At 38.6% G+C, this 20,589-nt stretch overlaps 1 protein-coding gene across 8 annotated transcripts in view; it reads right to left on the bottom strand.

Moving 5' to 3' along the window:
* Positions 1–19,607, bottom strand: part of LOC122863018 (triadin-like) — a 33,978-nt gene extending 14,371 nt beyond the window's left edge. For 3 of the 8 annotated variants that reach the window (XM_044169013.1, XM_044169014.1, XM_044169019.1), the window contains exons 1-15: positions 18,905–19,606; positions 13,669–13,881; positions 11,920–11,970; positions 10,640–10,765; positions 10,421–10,447; positions 9,930–9,986; positions 9,559–9,585; positions 6,526–8,367; positions 5,767–5,904; positions 4,401–4,601; positions 4,258–4,320; positions 2,149–2,187; positions 1,769–1,810; positions 1,570–1,638; positions 548–583 (exon numbers count right to left, since the gene is read on the bottom strand). In XM_044169013.1, coding sequence (XP_044024948.1) covers positions 548–583; positions 1,570–1,638; positions 1,769–1,810; positions 2,149–2,187; positions 4,258–4,320; positions 4,401–4,601; positions 5,767–5,904; positions 6,526–8,367; positions 9,559–9,585; positions 9,930–9,986; positions 10,421–10,447; positions 10,640–10,765; positions 11,920–11,970; positions 13,669–13,881; positions 18,905–18,923 — 2,950 coding nt within the window. In that variant the 5' untranslated portion in view covers positions 18,924–19,606. Of the gene's footprint in view, positions 1–547; positions 584–1,569; positions 1,639–1,768; positions 1,811–2,148; positions 2,188–4,257; positions 4,321–4,400; positions 4,602–5,766; positions 5,905–6,525; positions 8,368–9,558; positions 9,586–9,929; positions 9,987–10,420; positions 10,448–10,639; positions 10,766–11,919; positions 11,971–13,668; positions 13,882–18,904 lie in introns of all 8 variants that reach the window. The other 5 variants (XM_044169015.1, XM_044169020.1, XM_044169016.1 and 2 more) reach the window with 4 other exon arrangements.
* Positions 19,608–20,589: the final 982 nt, after the last annotated feature.

Below are 20,589 nucleotides of genomic sequence, written 5' to 3'. Positions count from 1 at the left end.
TTTTCTACTTCCTGTGTGAATGGTGTGTTTGAGCTTTGCCTCTCTGTGTGTTTGTGCAGTCTGTCTTCTTCCAGGTCTCCACAACGGAGAGGAGGTTGTGTGGCTCAGGTCTGTTTGGCGACACCTGAAGTTGCTCGATGTCCTCCTGGATCCATATTCTTCATATATGTGTACAATCTATCTATAATTTTGATATAATCATGATTGTCCATACTGTGTATTTTACTATGTTGGTTTGGTCACATGACATCTAATGCATGTCTGTCTGTCCTGGGAGAGGGATCCCTCCTCTGTTGCTCTTCCTAAGGTTTCTTCCACTTTTTCCTCATTAAAGGTTTTTTGGGGAGTTTTTCCTTATCTGAATCGAGGGTCTAAGGACAGAGGGTATTGTATGCTGTATAGATTGTAAAGCCCTTTGAGGGAAATTTGTGATTTGTGATATTGAGCTATATAAACATGGTTTATATCTACAGTACAATACTTTTGCTGGCTCTTATCACAGAATAAGTGTGAATGTGACTTATTAGTAGCTGATTCATTCACTTACCTGTTTTGGAAGTCTTGGTCTTTTCCGCTCTCTTGGCTTTTTTATTGGAATTTAAAACAGAAAACATCTCATTATGTAAAGTGACAGGAATTGTGAAAAGGCGTTGTTGGAAAGGTATACGCACTAATGACAGACGCACATGTCAAGTCAAACTGATCCAGATATTTATTTTATAGCCAGCTTCTCGTAATTATTAATTTAATCTTTTTGCAACTCTCTTTGCAAGCTTCTTACAGTTTATTAAGCTTAATTTAAAGGAATAGTTCAACATTTTGGAAAATGCACTTAACGGTATTCGTTTTCTGGCAGAGTTAGATGAGAAGATCGATACCACTCTCATGTTTGTGTGATAAATATGAAGCTACAGCCAGCAGCCGGTTAGCGTAGCTTAGCATAAAGACTGGAAAAGGGGAAACAGCTAGCCTGGCTTTGTCTTGAGGTTACAAAAGCCACCTACCAGCACCTACACAGCTCTCTAATTAACGTGTTATATTGTTATATCTCGTTTGTTTGTCCGGCACACAGTCCCTTATAAGATGGTGAATTGTTGCTTTATACTAAAAAAACAGATATACGTGTTACTTAGGGTGAGGTGCTTAGAGGTGCTTAATTGCTGCTAAAAAGATTCAGGCTAGATGTTTTCTAAAAGATTCCCTTGGCTAGCTGTTTTCAATTACTCTCGACAGTGCACCTTTCTAGGTCATTGTATTTATACTGTACTTCACCATCTACCAGTAAACCCACTTGGTACTCGACACTTAGTTTATCTTATACTTATACCAACATGTTACTTAATTTATTTCGGACCTGTTTATAGTTTATATTTTTCCTGGACAGATAAGGGCTAAGGAGTTTCCCCTACGGGGATCAATTTCTGATTCTGAAAAGGTCATTGAACTATTTTAATGGACAGATAAGGGAAGGAGTGTATTTCTGAAAATGTTGAACTATTTCTCAGTCTCAAACTCAGTCCTAACCTCCTTATTCATAGACCATTATATCCCCATAGTAAGTTTGAGTACCTCTGAGAATAGTGGGGGTCTTTCTGATCCTCCTGATATTTGGCCCCAGACCTGCAATTCTGGGTAGACCTGGATACAACACATGCACATAACTGAATTCATTACACCACAATAAGAACAAGGATTAACTATTACATTTAGTTTTAGTTTTCAAGACAAAGGTGGTAGGAAGATGGTATGTTACAATGTTCAAAGTTACCTTTCCTCTTTGGCTTTTCATCTGTCTTCACAGCTTCACGGTCTTAAAATGAGAAATTACAAAATTACAAAAGAGTACTTAGAAAATTAAAGGAAATTTACTTTGTTGCACTTCACGATGCTCCACTAAAGTTATCACTAGCTTTATGTTACAGTCAAACAAAAATATTAATAAAGTCAAATTTTAGAGGGTTAGAAACTTTGCTGCCCTGAATTCTGCCTCTAAAGTAACATTTACTCCCAATCCAGCCTCCAGCCTGCTCCATCAATCAAAAACACTAATACATCAACTTTATTATCATAGATTAGCTTTAGTTTGGATTCAAAGAATATTTTTGTGATGAGAAGTTCTGTGTGAAAACCTCAAATTGTTATCAGTACCTTTTCTCCTTCTCACAGCTGAAACCCTCCGTGAAGCTTCTGAAAACACAAACATGAGATCACAAAGTGACAGGATAAATAAATGGACTGAAATGTGATTGTACCTGCCTTTCTTAACCCAACTTTAAAGTTGTTTGTGATGATATATTGTGATTTTCAATCAATTGCAGGGCAGAAAAAATTTTTAATGCAATAAATGAACATAATAAACAGGTAGATTACCTTTAAGTACAGTATTGATCATGGAGCTGTATTGTCCTTTGACAAGACTCTTTTATTGATTCCTTGCTCTATTGTAAAAGTCAGTAGACTTAAGTGCTGCCTTTGACACAATTGATCATGGCATTCTTTTAGACAGACTGAGGCACTGGGTGGGCATATCTGGCAATGCACTAGACTCGTTCTCATCTTATCTGTCCAATAGGAAATTCTGTGTCAGCATTAATAAGTTCATGTCATCCTTTTTCCATATCAAGTACGGTGTGCCTCAAGGTTCAATTCTGGGACCAATACTGTTCTCCTTATATATGCTTCCTTTGGGTGATGTCATCCGCAGACATGGTATTTCTTTTCATTGTTATGCGGATGACACTCAGTTGTATCTTCCTGTCAAGCCCACTGACCTTAGTATGCTGAGTTCTCTGCAGGACTGCCTGTCTGACATAAAAAATTGGATGTTGATAAATTTTCTTCATCTCAACTCAAATAAAACTGAAATCCTTGTTATTGGGCCCCAACACATCACTAAACAAATATTGCCATCTGCTGGTAACCTGTCAAAACATGTCAAGCCTGTTGCAAGAAATCTTAGTGTCCTGTTTGATAGTAATTTATGTTTTGAGCAACATATCACTAAGCTTGTCCAATCATGTTTTTATCACCTCAGAAACATTGCAAAAATCCAATCTATGCTGTTGTACATGCTTTTATCTCCTCACACCTCGATTGTTGTAACAGCCTGTTCAATTGTCTTAATCAAAAAACTTTGACACGACTGCAGACTGTACAGAACTCAGCTGCTAGGCTGTTAATCAGGACCAAGAAGTACGATCACATCACACCTGTTTTAGCCTCTTTACATTGGCTCCCTGTTTGTTTTAGGATTGATTTTAAGATGTTATTGATTACTTTTAAGGCTCTTCATGGCCTGGCTCCAGACTATATTTTAGACTTTGTAATCCCTTATAACCTTCACGTAGTTTGAGATCTTCAGGTAGGGGTCTTCTGTCTGTTCCTGAGTCCAGGATGAAAACTAAGGGGCTAACAGAGCTTTTGCTATCAGGGCCCGAGGCTCTGGAACAACTTGCCCGAAGAAATTAGGTTGTCTGAGTCAGTGTCTTCGTTTAAGTCTCTTCTCAAAACACATTTTTATCGGAAAGCATATCCTGATTTTACCTGAGCTGTCATTTTATTGCTTTTGTGCATTTTATATCTTTATATTCACTGTGGTATTTTATTTTCTCTTGTTGTGAAGCACTTTGTACTTTGTTTTGATAAGTGCTCTATAAAAAAAGTTTTATTATTATTATTTACTGAAGTACAATTTTGCGGTACTTTATACTTTTACTCCACTGCATTTTTAGAGGGAACTATTATACTTCACTGCATTTATTTGACAGCTATAGTTACTGATTACTTTTTAAACATTCAGATTAATACAAATAACTAATAACTAATAAGATATGACAGGACTTTATTCATCCCGAGGAAAATTGTAGGAGTGCAAATATAAAGAATGCAAATGCTAATAACTAATATTTATTAGTTGATTGTTGTTGATAAGTATATAAAGTCATTAAAATTATTGCGTCAATAATTATAATAAAAATTCTAGTATTTATTGTTCTGAAATGGGCCATTCTGTATACTGAGTATTTTTGGTACTTTTAGGTATATTTTGATGCTAATATTGTAATTTTACTTAAGTCAAATTTTTAATTCAGGATCTGGTATCTTTCTGCAAATCATACTGGTCTTTACTAGAGGCGCCTAGATATTAAAAAATACTTAGCACCCTTTCACCCCTTCCAAAAAAATGTCCTTCCACTGACAGAGTGTTAAAATCAAGATGAAATAGTGTATTTCTGACATAACAGGAGTATCACAAACCTTTTTTGTCTGCAGTCTTGGTGGCAGACTCTTTGGCCTTCGCAGAGTGCATACAGGGGCACACTGGAATCCCAAAGCATAAAGGTGAAGCTACAGTGACGGTAAATGTGATATAACAGCTGTAATTATCTTCACTCGCTGACCTGCGGGTTCAGTCTTTGCTGCTTCGTCCTCAGGTTCAGGCACAGGTTTGATCACATCCACCGTTGCCTTCTCCTCATCGTCGTCTTCATCATACTCCTCTTTTTTATCTTCGGGTTCGTCTACAGTTTTCTTTAGTACAGCTGTCGGCTCTTCATCTTCTCCCTCATCCTCCTCCTCAAAAGCAGCAGGCTGACTGATAACTGAGGGTGAAAGCAGGAAGCGAAACATAACATAGATTTGTATTCATTTGTAAGGTGGCTGATTACACTCATGCATCATAGTTATACACCTATGAATGGAGAGCAGTCAAAGTTTTTCTACTTTAACTGGGGTAAGAAAATTAAAGGAATAGTTTCACATGTCTGTTTTGTATTTATTGCTCACATGGCACAAATCTGGGTATCATGTTCACAACCATTCATCCTTCTCTTCATCCTGGCAAGCAGCTTCAGTCTCAGTTCATAAAAGACAAATCTAAAATATGTGACAAGTGCTAAAAAAGTGCACTACAGTACAGTTCAGCTAAATTATTCCACAGCAATCTACCACACACTATCACAAAACAAGAAGATGTTAGATGAAAAAAATCTGATGGTCTTTGTGATGGAAAGCCTAGATAATACATTTGGTGTAGAAATAAGTGTGCGGATGTTTTGATCTTTTCATGTCTTTTCTTAAAATAAATGTACATGAATGAAATATACATATGGAGGAGAAATAATAACAGTGTGGCGCTAAAGTGTTGTGAAAGAAAAGAAAGAAAAACAAATGCAAAATTATGTTGGTTTGGTTTGACCCTTCACTTCTTTATTTTATTTTATTTATTTGCACCAATTTGAGGATTGTGGATTTTTTTGCCCTTTAAGCTGCATTGAACTGCAGATAGCAGACTGAAGCTGCTGTATGACTGTAAAAAGAAAATCTCAGAAACCTTAGATTTAATTTGCTAAATAAGTTATGAGTAAAACTATAAACTTCAGAAATGTATACATTATAAAACATGTTTTCCTGCCTGAAGCTGACAGCACCACACATGATTGGTGTTTGACTCATATGCAAGTTTCCATTGACCAGCTTTTAACAATTATAATTTTGTATTGTAACAACTGTTTTGCTCCTTTTAGATGAGAAAGTTGTGAATTGTAGTATTATGATTGGCTTCATATTTCCTTTAAAAACACTAAATAACAAATGTACACATTTGACTTCAGCTGAAGTGATGGCACTGCCTATAAATTTCAGCGGTTTTAGAAAAGGTGTAGAACCCCATTTATACGAGAAACAGTTTAATGCTGAGTTCTGATTAGCCCTTATTGTTTAACAGTGTGTAAAACACAGCAGGCATAATGGATGTGTGATGCCCACCAATTTTTTCTGTTTCATCCTCCTCAGTCTTTTCTTCATCAGCAGCCTGTTTGACGTCATCCTCATCCTCGTCCTCGCCGGTGTCTGCCTCAGTCTTTACTGCCTCCTCCTGGACAGTGAACGCTGTTGCAGTGGCAGCTACAAATACACAGTATAGTATAATTACACAGCCAGTGCACAAAAATTGTGTTATTACTTTTTAATCTATTGTGATATGCTAGACAACCCTTTGGGATAGGGAAGTTAGGGAACTGGAATGATGTTACAAGATAAAAAATAATAATAAAAGGCTTAAATACACCACAGCAATACAATGTATTAATATATTTAAAATTCATATTTATCCTGATAAGATATTGTTATTTTAAGTCATTATTACTATTACTAGTATTATCATTAATAATGTTGTTGTGAATTCATTTTTGGTACCCATTTTTTTTCATCTGTTATCCCTGTCCAGATGTTAAAAAGCCATCCTAAAAATACACATGTATCTTATAAAAGTCATATATAAAACATAATAAATATGTACAAAATAGAACATCCGCATTTACTTTTCTCCTTATTAATAGTATATTATTACTTTGATATATTATTATTATTTATGTAATTTTGATTTAGAAGGATTTTCTTTGTTTGTTGTCCATAAAGAGCATTTGAATGGATGTCTGCCAGCCAATCAGAAACAAGCATTTTCTCTGGCTATGCAATAGTGTAATATAACTCAAAATGAAAGTAATCAATAACGCTGGACTGTACCTGCTAGCAAGATGTCATCAGCATCATCATCATCATCTTCCTTATCTTCATCATCATCGTCGTCTTCTTCATCCTCGCTAGCTAAGGACTCTGATGTGAGTTCTTCATCATCTTTTTCAGTGTCAACAAATGTTTCTGCGATCTCGTTTTCGTCTTCTTGATCGAAGGTCTCAAATGAGCTGGTATCAGTATCTTCATCATCTTTATCATCATCATCGGTTGTGTCATAGGAGATGTCTGTTTTAAGAGCAATGTCGTCATCATCATCTTCATCACCTAAGACTCCGCTGTCTGTACTCTCAAAGGGAGGGATGCCGACTTCCTCCTCTTCCTCTTCTTTATCATCATCATCATCGTGGATGTCCTCTTCAGTGACATCATCGGGTTTGTCACGATCATCTTCATCTTCAGCATCGTCGAGGTCAACGTGGACATCTTTGTCCTCATCTTTGAGGTCACTGTCTTCCTCATCATCTTCATCGTCTGCAAAGTGCTCAGAGGAGGCAACAGAGATGTCCTCGTCTGATTGGTCCAGATCATCATCATCATCATCCTCATCAGTGTCTTCGGCAACTTTGACATCATCTTCCAGGTGTTCGTCATCATCATCATCTTCGACAACAGGTAAAGGAGGAAAATCTTCCTCTTCAGCGAGTTTATGATCATCAACTTCATCATCTTCATCATCCTCACTGGCAGCAGGAATAGGAGGAAGATCAAGCTCCAGGTCATCATCTGTGTCTTCTGCAATGACATCATCGCTATCAGATGTTGCAACACCCTCAGCTAATCTGTCATCTTCATCGTCGTCATCATCCATCTCTTCCTCCTCCTCACTGGAAAGAAGTGCAGATTCACTGACGTCTGAGGTGTCAGTGAACGCATCGTCACTGGTGTCATCTTCATCATGTTCTTCTTCGTCTTTTTCGTCATCTTCATCAGGCAGAGTTACATCTTCGTCACTGTCTTTGACATCAACCAGTGCTTCAGAGTCGGGAGACACAGCCGACTCTTCATCCTCAGAAGTGGAGATAGGTTCAGGAGAAACTTCATCATCTTCTTCATCCTCATCATCGTCATCTTTATCAGCCTTTTCTTCTTCTGCTGCTTCCTCTTTCACTTCATCTCCATCATCATCTTCATCAATCTCAGCTGCAGCTGCTTCAGGTTCCTTCTCATCCTCCTCATCTTCATCCTCATCTTGCTCCATCTCAGCAGCTACCTCCACCTCCTCTTCCTCCTCTTGCTCATCCTCCTCTTCATCAGCAGCTCCTTCAACTCCCTCTCCCTCTTCCTCTTCCTCTCTCGGCCCTTCCTCCTCTTCCTTCTCCTCCTCCTTCACCTCTCCCTCCACCACTTCTGCCCTCTCCTCTTCTTCCTCCTCCTCTTCCACAACTTCTGCCCCCTCCCCTTCTCCTTCTTCTTCTTCCTCCTCCTCCTCCTCCTCCTCCTCTTCCTCATCAAGTCCTCCTACCTCATCCTCCTCCTCCTCCTCTACCTCGTCCACCTCATCCACAGCTTCTACTCCGTCCTCTTCTTCTTCTTTTTCCTCCTCCTCCTCTTCTTTAACTCCTCCTACCTCCTCCTCCTCCTCCACTCTGTCTTCCTCCTCCTCCTCCTCATACTCTTCCTCCTCCTCCTCATATTCTTCTTCTTCCTCCTCATAATACTCCTCTTCCTCCTCTTCATACTCTTCCTCCTCATAATACTCCTCCTCTCCCTCCTCCTCCTCCCCAGCAGCCTCCACTTCGTCTCCCTCTTCTCCCTCCTCCTCTCCCACTTCTTCTTCGTCCTCCGCGACTTCATCCGCTGGTGGTTTCATCTTTGCTTGCATCCCTATAACTATAAGAAACATGTGAAAGTTATTCTAAGTATCACCGTGATCATGTTTTTTATAAAGTAAATAGAGTCTTGATTGTTCACAATAATATGTCAAGATATTTATAATCAGAAAAAGTAATAGTATAAGTGATTTATGTTATTTTTCATTTATTTGTTACCTAGGAAATTCTGTCTATTCAGATCTGGTGCGATGTTGTGAGAAGTTGTATATTTAAAGACTTCACTGACCGTTTAAGATTTAGGCCACTTTGTCATCTAACCCTATACATCTAACAACAGGGTTGATACTGTGACATACAACCCTAAGAGATACTCCGCTTTTACACAACTGCCCTCTGCACAAGAGTGGCAGGTAGGAACGAATTACCCTGAAGCAAGGGGGCATGAACGAGCAACTTACACATGAATATTTATATTGCTGTAAGCAATGAAATAATATCTACTGGAGTAATAAAATGTAAATCTGCAACAGTAGTGGAATTACTCCAACTAAAACTATGTAATGTAACACAGTCTAATTAAGTAAATAAACTTATAGCTTATTTTTCTTGGGCAGCACAACATGCTGCAAACACAACACTGACAAATTGTCATATTAAATGGAAAACTTGTTAGCTTATTTACACATCCAGCAGATACAACGAAACATTAGCATTTGTTTGGCATCTCTACCCACCTGGCAAATTTAAATACAATATTCACGCTCCTTTTTGCTCTGTTTTTGGTCTCTACGAGCTCCTGAAGGAAATAGCTGACTCTTTAGCTGCTTAACACTCCACTATGTTCACGAGCTGGTTTAATCAGAGCTTTTTCCCTGTAAACAGCTGCCTGCTGATTAGAGCGGTGAAACTTAACTTTAGCAAAATACAGGCTGTAAAACCAAATGAGCCGAAAGATGCTAAAACACTCTGTAAAGCTGAGGGAAACAGCAGAATCATGTGATAATTCTCTGTAGGTTTGTCAGTTGATGAATTTTTAATATAAAAATATTGATTAGTGCAGCTTTAAGTGGGAGGCAAACAAAGATCTAATGGGTACAGTAATTAAAGTCACAAAACAGAAGTGATCTCTTAAATTTAAGAGGACTTAGCTCGTGAAGTAGCTATGAAAGGGAAATTAGCATCCAACCTACCTATCCCAGACTAGAATCGAGACATTTCTCTGTTCTTGTTCCAAACAAGAGGTACATACCTTTACTTCGGGATGGTAGAAATTCTCCTAGAACACAGAAAGAGAAATGGAAGTCAGTAACACAACAAAATAAAACTACATGCTACTGTTTGGATGCCAATTCAAATACAGTACATTGTCAGTTTTAGTAGAAGTTTAATAGCTTAATGCAAGCAGTTATCATAGAAAGCTAGAGAGAAACAGACAAGCTTCTTATGAGAAACGGCCAGCAGAATAATAAGAAAGAAACACATACCTTTGACTATTGCTAGTAAAGTGATTTACTGTTGTTGCCTCCATTACTCTACTGTTACAACGGTGAGAGAGAGGATTAATTATATCCATCTAGAGTTAATCTACACGTTCATAGAAAAATAGTAATCATAAAATACCTTTTGCTTTCTTAATCTTCACCTCCACTTCCTCCTCCTCCTCCAACCATCTTGTATCTTGAGATCGTTCATAGATCAAGTCAGCTTGAAACTTTCACCATAATAACAATCAAGTCTCTGACATTTTTGTCACCTAGATCCATGTATGTCTTCCTACAGTCCCTCAGCCATACATTTTATGTATTTCTGTGAGCTTTTAACAAAACAACATAGTCACTGAACTATGTCTATGAAGGTAGAAGATTCTTGCAGTGCCATCATTATCCATCGATTTCAGTTTATTAGATAATGTTTGCCTCCCTTACACATCAAGCAGCACGTGTGCGGTGCAGTGTAATGAATTGCTTTAAAGCAGCAGTATGGCTTTATGATCTGTTTTTTCTGGGTTTAAAAAATATAATATAAAGAATAGCACATGTAATGCAGCACAGCACGAACAAGACATTCAAAGCAGTGAGAGGAAATACATCAAAAATTGCATCAATACAAACCTTTTTTTCTCACTGCGTATAGATTTCCTGGAGGAGAGGAGAGGGAAACGAGTTAATCCACTGTAATGTCATAATTTGATAGAATCAGATAATTTGTAATCAAAGTATTGTTGTGTTGACTTTATTTAACCTATCGAACATGCGTACGAAATAGATTAGCTCTTTGCAGCTTTATGGGATGCATTGTTTGTTTTTCTACCATGTGTAGAGTGACTGTACCTTCATCTTCTTCAGGAACAATTAGGTTGGCAGCAAATTTCAATATTACACTGATCACGTGTGTTGATTCCTCCACGGCATCGTTCACCACCTTCATGGGGTCTGAGCCGATCTTGCTGAGGCCTCCTGGTGGAGCAGGGACATGAATACAGGCACACAGACACACCAGTTGATTTAGTCACTCATTTAGTTTGACTTAAGTTGTTTCCTGGCCAAACATATCCAATTTCACTCTTACTCATACATTTTCTCACTGCAGACAAAGCTCTGATTCAGTGCAATGAGGAAATGTCCAAAAACATCAACTCTACAGCAAAGGGTTAAACTGGGGTGGGGCTACAGGAGCTGAAATCAAAAAGCTGAAATCTGAATTTCAGGAATTGATCAATATTCTATTAGAAGCACGGATCACCCATCTTCCAGTTTAACCACTGCAAAAGGCCTTCTATATAATATATTGCTGTGCAAAAAGCATTTAAAAAATCCCATTGACCCTCTTTCATCAAGTTATTATCTGTGGGTTCTAATCTGCTTTTAAACATATCAGAATATTGATTTTTCTCATCACATTTAAGTTTTAATATTTCATAGTCAACAATGGGAATTGTGCTTCAGATTAAGCAAACAGAGAGTCTCCCAGAGCTTGAATATGAACTTGTTTCCAAGACAGTTTGATGAAGGAGACCAGATTTACACAAAAAGCAAACAGGCAAAATAAACATGGGAAAACAGAGAAAAAGAAAAACAATAGAACAGAAAAAATATAGCAGTACAATGCAGATCATATTTGTGCAAATGCACACAGACTTCAGATGAGATTGATTTATTTTATTTTTCAGACAAGATATCTTCCAGGGCCGCTTTTGTAACTCAAGGTCATCTGAAGTAGTTTCAAATATTCAAAATGTTGTGGGCTTTTTTCCTGGCTGGAATCAAAATACTTGTCTTTCAAATATTTGAACCTTTTTTTTCTTCACACAGAATACATGATACAGCTCGGGAAATTTTACACATCAGAAATATCTCTTCTACACAAAACTAAACTACAAACTACCCATAACATCATGTTACTCTATATCAGATTAGAATGAAGGCAGTATCAGACAGAAATGCAGAAATGAAGCAGCTTGCATTTTACACATCTACAGACTTGACTGTGAAGGCCTTTCTAACATTGATAGCTAATATTACCAGTCAATGTTAGGTAATTAGTAGTTTTTATCAGCGACGTTAGAAAAAGCTTCTGGTCTGAGGAGTTAGTAGCAGATAAGGTGCCTTGCCTCTACGGCCTGATTCCTTTAAAACCTTCCTGACAGCAGGAGGTGGACGACCTGGTTGGATGAGAAACACAGTGGCAATAAGCAGAGACATTGAGCACAGTTGTGAAGCAAAAAGAGGAGAAGGGAAGGGAAGAAGGAGAGGTGTTGTTAAATAAAGTATGTCTGTGTTCACACTGTGGTGGCACGATGACGCTAAAGATCTAACACGCAGACTACTGCCTGTGACGTGGTAACAAAACATGAACTGTAAGAAATATTGTGTCAGAAAGAACAAAAGAGAAGTTGATATTTCTATCAATATCAATACACACATTGATTTGTCCTCATAGCCCTGCGACAGGTTGGCCACTGTCCAGGGTGTACCCTGCCTAAGGCCCAAAGTCACTGGGATACACCAAGCGGTGAAAATGGATGGATGGATGGATTTGTCCTCATGTTCTTTTGTCCTTTGTTTCTAGATGAAATTATGAATGTGAAAGATATTTAATTAGCAATATTGTAGTCTAGGGAAAATGTATATGCACTGCTTTGGTTTGCTGGGTTATTCTAGTTTTTTGCATGCTTTTCTATTAATTTACAGTGAGAATCAAATGTAATAGGTTAGGAAATGAAGGAGCAATAATGGAAGATGTTCTTGTTTGGGTTAGAAAATTGAGTAGAGTTGAACACAACAGAAATTAATGAAGTTTTGGAAGCATTGTTTGTTTTAATGTTGTGAGGAGAAATGGAACCAATGCTTGCAACTTAGTTATTGTCACTGTTACAGGGAAACATGAACAAATTAAAATGAGTAAATCTTACATCAGGGCAGTTCGATGTCCTGTACAAAAACATTAAGATAACAAAGCATACTAAAATGGAAAAGAAAGATACAAAAAACAACATTTTATATATATGTAACCCTCTCTCCTTTTTGTTAAAATGAAAAGGAGAGAGGGGGAAGAAGGAGAGAGATTTCAGCCCACAGTGGAGGAGATCCATGGCTTCCCCTCTTTCTGATTTCATCTCTGACACCTACAGCATCTGTTTAATTGAACCCACTTCGGTGCTGCAGTATTACACCGTTTACTGTGAGTCATGAACTCTGATCACTTCTCTGCATGGTCAAACAGCAAAGTAATTGGCACTAAACTAATTTGTTGGTAGTGGTGCATTAAAACTAAAACTATCACAAAGCAAGACAAGATTTTCAGTTAAACCTTAAAGAAAGAAATGATGGGAGATAATGGGACAAATGCGCAAGGGTGTCATTTCCACTGGGGATGGGAAGGCATGTCCCCCTCACTTTAATAGTTTCAGGTGGATTTTACTAAAACTTCTCTCCTCTTGCTGTCCAGCTGCAGAAATCTAGATGAGAGATGCTCTGACCTGATAAAAATGTTGACATCAGTTATTATCATGTGCTCTCAGTTCCAACTCTCAATTCTGAGCCAAACTAGTAGCCTTACATGAGCCAGCCCACATGTGGCCCTCTGGTGCCAGAACAAAGCCAAGTGTGCCAACACTTTGCCACAATCTGCCTGACTTGGCTGGCTGAGTAAAAGCTTGCTGTGCCCAGTATGAAATACAGAGTTTATACATTTACATACAAATTTCCAAATTTCAGTCAATAAGAAGCATAAATATATTTTCTCTCTTGGCTCGTCTTCTGTGTCTCCTTCCAGTGAATACACACCTGTATCTGACACTGAGAAGCTGAGAGGTGACAATGGGCAGAATTGCAAATGGACAGAAAACACCTCTCCTTACCTGAGATGGTCTTGTAGTCCATCAGATCAAACATGATGACAAAAACACAAGACCATGTAATGATGAGAGCCAGAACCAAGATCCAGGCCAGTGGGGAGCTGAAGGTAGAGTGAAGGTCATCTGTAAAAGTTTTCTTGGACCCTCGCGCAGGCGGTGCCCCGGCGTCTCCGCTCTTACTGTCGATGACCATGGTGGTGGTGGTCGACGACCGCGCTGAGGAGCAAAGAAACTGTGATCAAATACAGTGCATGAAATATGGCCTTCTATAGAACTGTTTTATTTCTTAAACCCTAATATTCCAGGAAAATCTGTGAATCTACATGTCACTATTTTTAATTAATACATACCCACAAATTTACCCTGGGAGCCCCCTGCACAACCACAGTCTACTGCTGTCACCTGATGGTTAGTTAAACTTACTACAACATATTATTATTACTCCAACTATTAGTAGTAATAGTAGTAGTAGTAGCAGTAGTAGAAGTAGAAGTTGTCTGGAAAGTAAGTTTATTAGGTACACCTGGCTAAAACTAATGCAAAATAATCCAACAGCCCTGCGATAAATCGTACCTTCATAAACTTTATAATGTTAATTTTTTGTTGAAACTGTTTGAGAGGTCTTCAAAGGGTAGAGGTTCTTCATTTTTAAGGTAAGTTTGGAGGCTGTAGTTTGCTGTGCTGTTGACTTGTGTTGCGGTGCACCGAGAGGTGTTTCTAATATTTTGTCCCCCACATTTATATCAGTAAAGATAGACTAAATATAAACACCTCTGACGCAATACAATTCAACAGCACCATGAACTATAACCTCCAATATTACCTTAAAATTCAAACAAACTGGCAACTGAGTGTATTTCTCATGTTTTCTTTTTCCTGAAATAATAATTCTATGATCATGAGAGAGATTTTGTGAGAGACAATTGTTTGACACCTTGTCATGTTGAGATCACATAAATATTATGTGCAATCAGGACATAACTCTCTAATGAACACAAGAAAACCAAATTAAGAAAATCATCTTTATCCATTTACTGTCCAGTTTTCTGTAAGGAGGCAACCTGACTGACTCAACAGTACAACTGCATAAACCAGCAGGTAATAACCGTTTATAGTTGGCAGGCCTAGAGAGAGAAGGAACAAAGGTCAAGCAGGAACGGTACAGCAGTACTGGAGAATTTTTATGGGTCAAGAAAGTCTAATATTGTGCTTGACATGCTGTTGACCTGAGAAGCCTCAGTGCCCCTCAGATTAGGTATGTTTTAAGTTAGGAGGTTCCATCATGTCTGGAGCTATAGATAAGAGGGAGTGTCTCCAGACTCCCTTGATAATAAATAACTAAGACACTCTTTGAGACACCCTTTGACATTGACTTATGGTCAAACGTTATATTTCTGACAATGTCCCCAACACACTCTATATGCTGACCCATTGCATAGTCTTGTTATTATAGCCATTTTACTAATCAGGAACCAGTGCAATCTATTTTGTGTTTTACATTTGCTTTAAAATGTTAGAAGGTTTATGATAATGCAATGTAGTAAGAGACAACAAGTGCTGTAGCTGTAAACACAGATTTTAAACAGTGCATCATTTTATAATGAAGTCAGTCATCAGTTTTTAATGAAGATACAAGATAATGGATTAGTTTTGTAAAATCTGCTACAGTGTAGTTGCTAATGTCACTGTGTGTTGGGAAAGCTCAAGCCACCTGTTGACTCTCTTCAGCTCTCTGTTGGCAGCTACTGTAGGCAACTCCATTACTGCTGACTCAAATAGCTTAGCAGCACTAAACACACACAGACACACACACCTCTGTCTAGCCTCATCGCTCTGACTCCAATAGGTCAGTGCAACATATGAGTGACGAAACCAGCTACTGTGGGCCGATTCTCATTACAATGGACGGCTGCTATAGATTTGAGCAAGTGTGACTGAATGTCCTGAAGAATGCTGTTAACCATGCTTTAATTCAAGGGGATAGTTAGAAAGAGTAACAAACGCCCTACTCAAACAAAAACATATAGAAAGATTCTGCCCATGGTGAATGAATGGATGCTTTATGAATATATTTTTGTAACCACTCGCAATATGGCCTAAGGATGCTGATCTTTAAACCTGTCCAGGACAAGATATTTTGACAACTACTGACCAGAGATCCTACTGGCAGAGATACTCCTGCTCCCCAGAGGATGAGTCCTGAGGCTTTTAGTAAGCCCTAAACATTTTTCTAGCATCACAATCACCGTGAGATTTTCACCTTGACCAGCACTGAGCTTGAAACTATTATTACGTCATATCATTTGTGTAACGTGAGACCTAATGAGTTACTTAAATATAACTTTATGTTCTGTGTTATGAAAAGAAGTAATTTTGAAGTTAGTAATGGCAGGCGCAATCTACAGTAATTTGACCTACAAGTCATGTCATGTTTCTTTTGCTAACAGCTATCATGCTAGTTAGCCAATGCTAACGAATAATCAAGTTATTAACCATCAACAATGTACATCGATGCATGGACATGTTAAGCTCATACACTGGATAAATTTAAACATTTAATGTTCAGTTGTTAGTCTGCAAGTTTATGAAGAGCTTGTAAAGTTCTTAAAATACACAAACTACACAAAAAAGCTTACAGATTACGGTCACATTACTTTCGACCTGTACAAATTCTTAGGAACTTCTAGCAAAACACTCAAACTGATTGGAGGCTTCGTAGTTCAGCCATGGTATTCACTGAGGTCTTGCTACAATTACAGATACACCCTGCCACACTGGGAGCCGCCCAGTACAACCACAGCCCACCGTTGTCTAACTGTCGTCCTGTATACATGTTGTACTCACTTCTCTAACCTGTGGGGTTACTGCTGCTATTTCTTTTTATGAAACCTGCTTAATTCATGTTTCTACACTCAAATTCATGAAAACTGGCATCAGCCATCAGACCAAAACCACAATTTTTGCCCAAGAATCCCAGCCAGTTGGACAGCAACAATTCTTGACAACTACTAGATTTCCATAAAACTTGGTATGGATTAAGTATTCAGTCCTTAAGATTTCAGGGGGCTTCATGACCTTTCATCTGGTTCTACTGTCAGGTAAAATGATTGCTCTGTGGCCATCTTGTTAAATATTATGTTGTGGTTTTTATGTTCCTGGTTTTGTCATGTTGGGCTGCACTAAGGCAGAAAACCACTGAAACTTTGAAACCATGGTTTAGTTTTTCCACTGACCCTTTGACCTTTCTTCAAGTGTCACCATCAGGACAAGATTTCCACTCATGCACAAGACATCTTAAAATCTATATGTCCAGATTGTCACGACATTTATTTTATTTTACCCCAGCAAAACCCTCAGATCAGATGTCAAAATAACACACAAGATACCTACTGAGCACTTTTTTGACATTATTACTGGGCATTAATAACTTGTAAATCTTTGTTTCCCCCTTCACTTTGATTCTTCTGTTGACCACCACTTTTTAAACCCAACTCTAAATGGTTTGACCACCCATCCATGCACGATTCCTCCTTTTATGGCTGACCTGTCTCCACACTGTGGATGAAATTTCTGTTGTTACTCTGTTGTTACTCTCACTGGGTATCCATGACAGCTCAGCTCAGGGCAGTCATTAGGAGCTAGTGGTTGCCTGTTCAGTCAGAATACAGGGAAGTGTAGTCATAACATTTCCTTAATGAGTGCATAGAGCTGAACTAAGTGCAGCAGAGACCTTTACAATCCGGCTGGTTGAGCGTGGTGGTGCTATCATATATAACACATACAAATGGATTACAGGTCACCGTAAATAAATACTATTTTAAATGGAAATGCAAGTTTCAGCACATTTTATATTTCCAGAGCAAAATCAAGCTAGAAGTTACAGTATGTTTTCCAAAACATTTTGCTGTTCAGATCTTTCTTGTAGGGACGTTAAGTGCTATTTGCACTGTTATCATGTGATAACAAATTAATTATCTTGTGATCTCAAAATATCACATTTTGTGATATTTCTTCGTCTTAACTGCAACTTATTACCTCAAGACACCAAATGCTTCTCATATTTATGTTTTTAAGCACAATATTCTGAGATACCTATTCAATAGTAATGTTATCTCTAACAGGATAATGGGCTTCCACACTTTTACAGTCTGTCCAAGTCAGTCCTCATGACCATGTGAGAGGGAGGAGACATCCTAGAGGAAGACATAAAAATTCAAGAGGATAAAGTAAGTAGGTCTATTACCACCATTTGTTTTCTTGTAATAAGGAGATAATTAAGAGGTAATCATGAGACAACAATTGGATGTCCTGAGATAATGTGATAATTACATGTTATTTGGGAAAACCTTCTTAAAAAATAAACATGAACGCCACAAGAGGATAAATTTTTAGCGTGGAAGTTCATTCTTGACCTCAGAAATAGTTGCTTCAAGCTTGACAAAATAATCATTCAACTCACTAGCCTTTTCTGGAGCTTTCAACCAAATGTCATGGTCTTCATCAGTGGCTGGAGTTTGTTCAGTTGTCATGTGGTTCTCAATTGTCATCTCCAACTCAGTCCACTGAGGAAGACCTTGAGATGTGTTTGAAGGCTCCAGAAAAGCTAGCAATTGGAACTTACATGTATGTTGTGATCGCAAGAAAACAGTCTCAGCTTGAGGATAATCATCATCTCGTCTTCCGTAAAAAAAGGCCTATCATAAAGGTGTAAATTGTCCCACTCGAACAAGTGCATCAAAACAAACTGGAGAGTCATGGGGCTGTCAATCAAGTACAATCTGCACACACCCACTTAATGAGAAGACATTTAATCAAACAAAATAAGTGATTAAGTGAAGCTTGAATAGCAACAGCAGCTGCTTTCTGCTTTCAGACCCTTTTGTTTGTCTCATTAGACAAAAAAAACTGTTAAAAGTCGTAAAACAACAGTATCTCTTGATGTGGTTACATACACAACAAGAGGCACAGTGTTGATGCTGACTGATCCTATACAGCACTGTAGATGTCACAGGGGTCTTAAAGCTGCGTTACAAATAGCCGATACATGATAGCGCCATATTTTTAGATACTTCCAATCAAGAAATTCCCCTACACGCCAGAGAGCACAACGTCAGAGGGACTGTGTGCAAAACAAAACATACAAGCCCTGCAAGAGCTTCAGATATACATTATGAAAGGCTTCTTTTATGTAATAAGCTGTTGAAATCAAATTGTAATACTTAATGTGATGATACTTTACCTTCAACTGCTTCAGTCATGGTTTCAAGATAAAAGTTCCTTTCCAACAGTAAATCTTGTGCAGATTATGTCGCCATGAAAAGAAATAGTTATGGTAGATCCTTAACTCCTCTGCGCGATTTAATCCCAGTGTTTAATTCCAATCTAGCAACGTCATGTGAATGGCTGGTGCTGAGGATATGTGGAAAACCCGAACCCTTTGGATACTGATGGTAACACTACACCTCTTTTTCCATTCTCAATACTTAAATCTGCATTTTCCTTTCTTGTTCCAGAAGTCAGAAACTTTAGAGGGGTCCAAATGATTGCAAGGTGGTCTAGAGAGTTGACTCAGTCTCAGTGGATGAGGCTGGGGAGACAGACAGAGACCAAGTTAAGGTGGTCACTGTCTTTGCCCTTTGCCTGTTTGGGGCTAGGGTTGTAGATAGAGCAGCGTGCCCCCCCTCTACCCGCTCTGACAGAATTAGATCGACCACGGGGACTGACTGATGGAAAGGAAAGAGAGAAGAGAGACTGGGAGAGAGCATGAAGGTAATTTTATCCCAACAGCCAATGTTGCTGCTGGAGTCACGTGATTACAGTGTGGACAGTGGTTTCACACTGCTAAAATTCAATTAGATCAAAATCTAAATCTATCAATCAGTCTTATTGTTCTTGTTTACGTTTTTTTGGATTAGTTTGAATAAAAGTCTGAATCTCATTAGGTACTGTTACATTCATGCCATGTTTCTGAGCCTCAGGGCCTGAGCTATTCTTAGAGCGGCTCGCTGCCGCTGGTATTCTGCTTCGCCTTTTTAGGCTAGAGGCGTGACCTTAACTCCCCATCCCCCCAGTCCCCTCATGTTAACTAATCCCCCTCCTCCACACCTCCACTGCTCAGTGCAAAACTGTCATCAAGTGGAGAGAGAGGGAAGATCAGAATGGCTAATGTGCAGGCAATATACTCTACTACTCTACTATACTAAGTTAAATCAAATGTGCAGTGTTGCCATGGTACCACAAGCAAACAACAGGACTCCAGGTCTGTTTGTTTAAAGATGCGAATGCCAGATCAGGAAGCTTGAAAAAGTAAACACAAAGTTAAAGTCTCAGTATGCTTCAAACAAACTAGGTCGTCTAAAGGCAAAAGTGTTTATACCTGTTCCAAATGGCCACACTGGAAGGTGGGGCAAAAAGCCTGCCATCATAGTCTCCCAGTATCATCACACTGCCTCCTCGATCTCTCCTCAAGAAATCTGTCTTTTGCTTGTTTGTGGACTCGACACGATGAATTGTACAAATGGGGATAATGGCACACACCTGCGAACAGTCTCTCTTCTCTACTCAAAGGTATTTATTGTGTTGCACCTTTACACACCAGGCAACTTTGCTGCCTGAAGTGATCATGATTGTTGGATTGTGTGGGGGTTTCCGACGCTGTTAGACAATCCAACAAACACTTTGTTTGGAGCATATGGAAACCTTTATTCTAAAACTAGAACAAATGTTCAGCCGTCTCACAATTTTCACTTCCTACACTTGATTGGGCAAGCCTTGCTTAAATATTTGCTTACTATGCTAGTCTGGCTAGGTTCAGGGAGTTGAGGTGGCAGGTGACATTATCCAAAACGTTTGCTTATTGATCTGGCACATATCTGACTGGGCTGAAGAATTCTCAAGTGGATGTCTCCAGACTTAAATCTTGCA

The sequence above is a fragment of the Siniperca chuatsi genome, linkage group LG16 (assembly GCF_020085105.1).
Source record: "Siniperca chuatsi isolate FFG_IHB_CAS linkage group LG16, ASM2008510v1, whole genome shotgun sequence".
Taxonomy (NCBI): Eukaryota; Metazoa; Chordata; class Actinopteri; order Centrarchiformes; family Sinipercidae; genus Siniperca; species Siniperca chuatsi.
The sequence above is the reverse complement of the archived record's forward strand: the minus strand, read 5'-3'. Positions and strand labels throughout refer to the sequence as shown.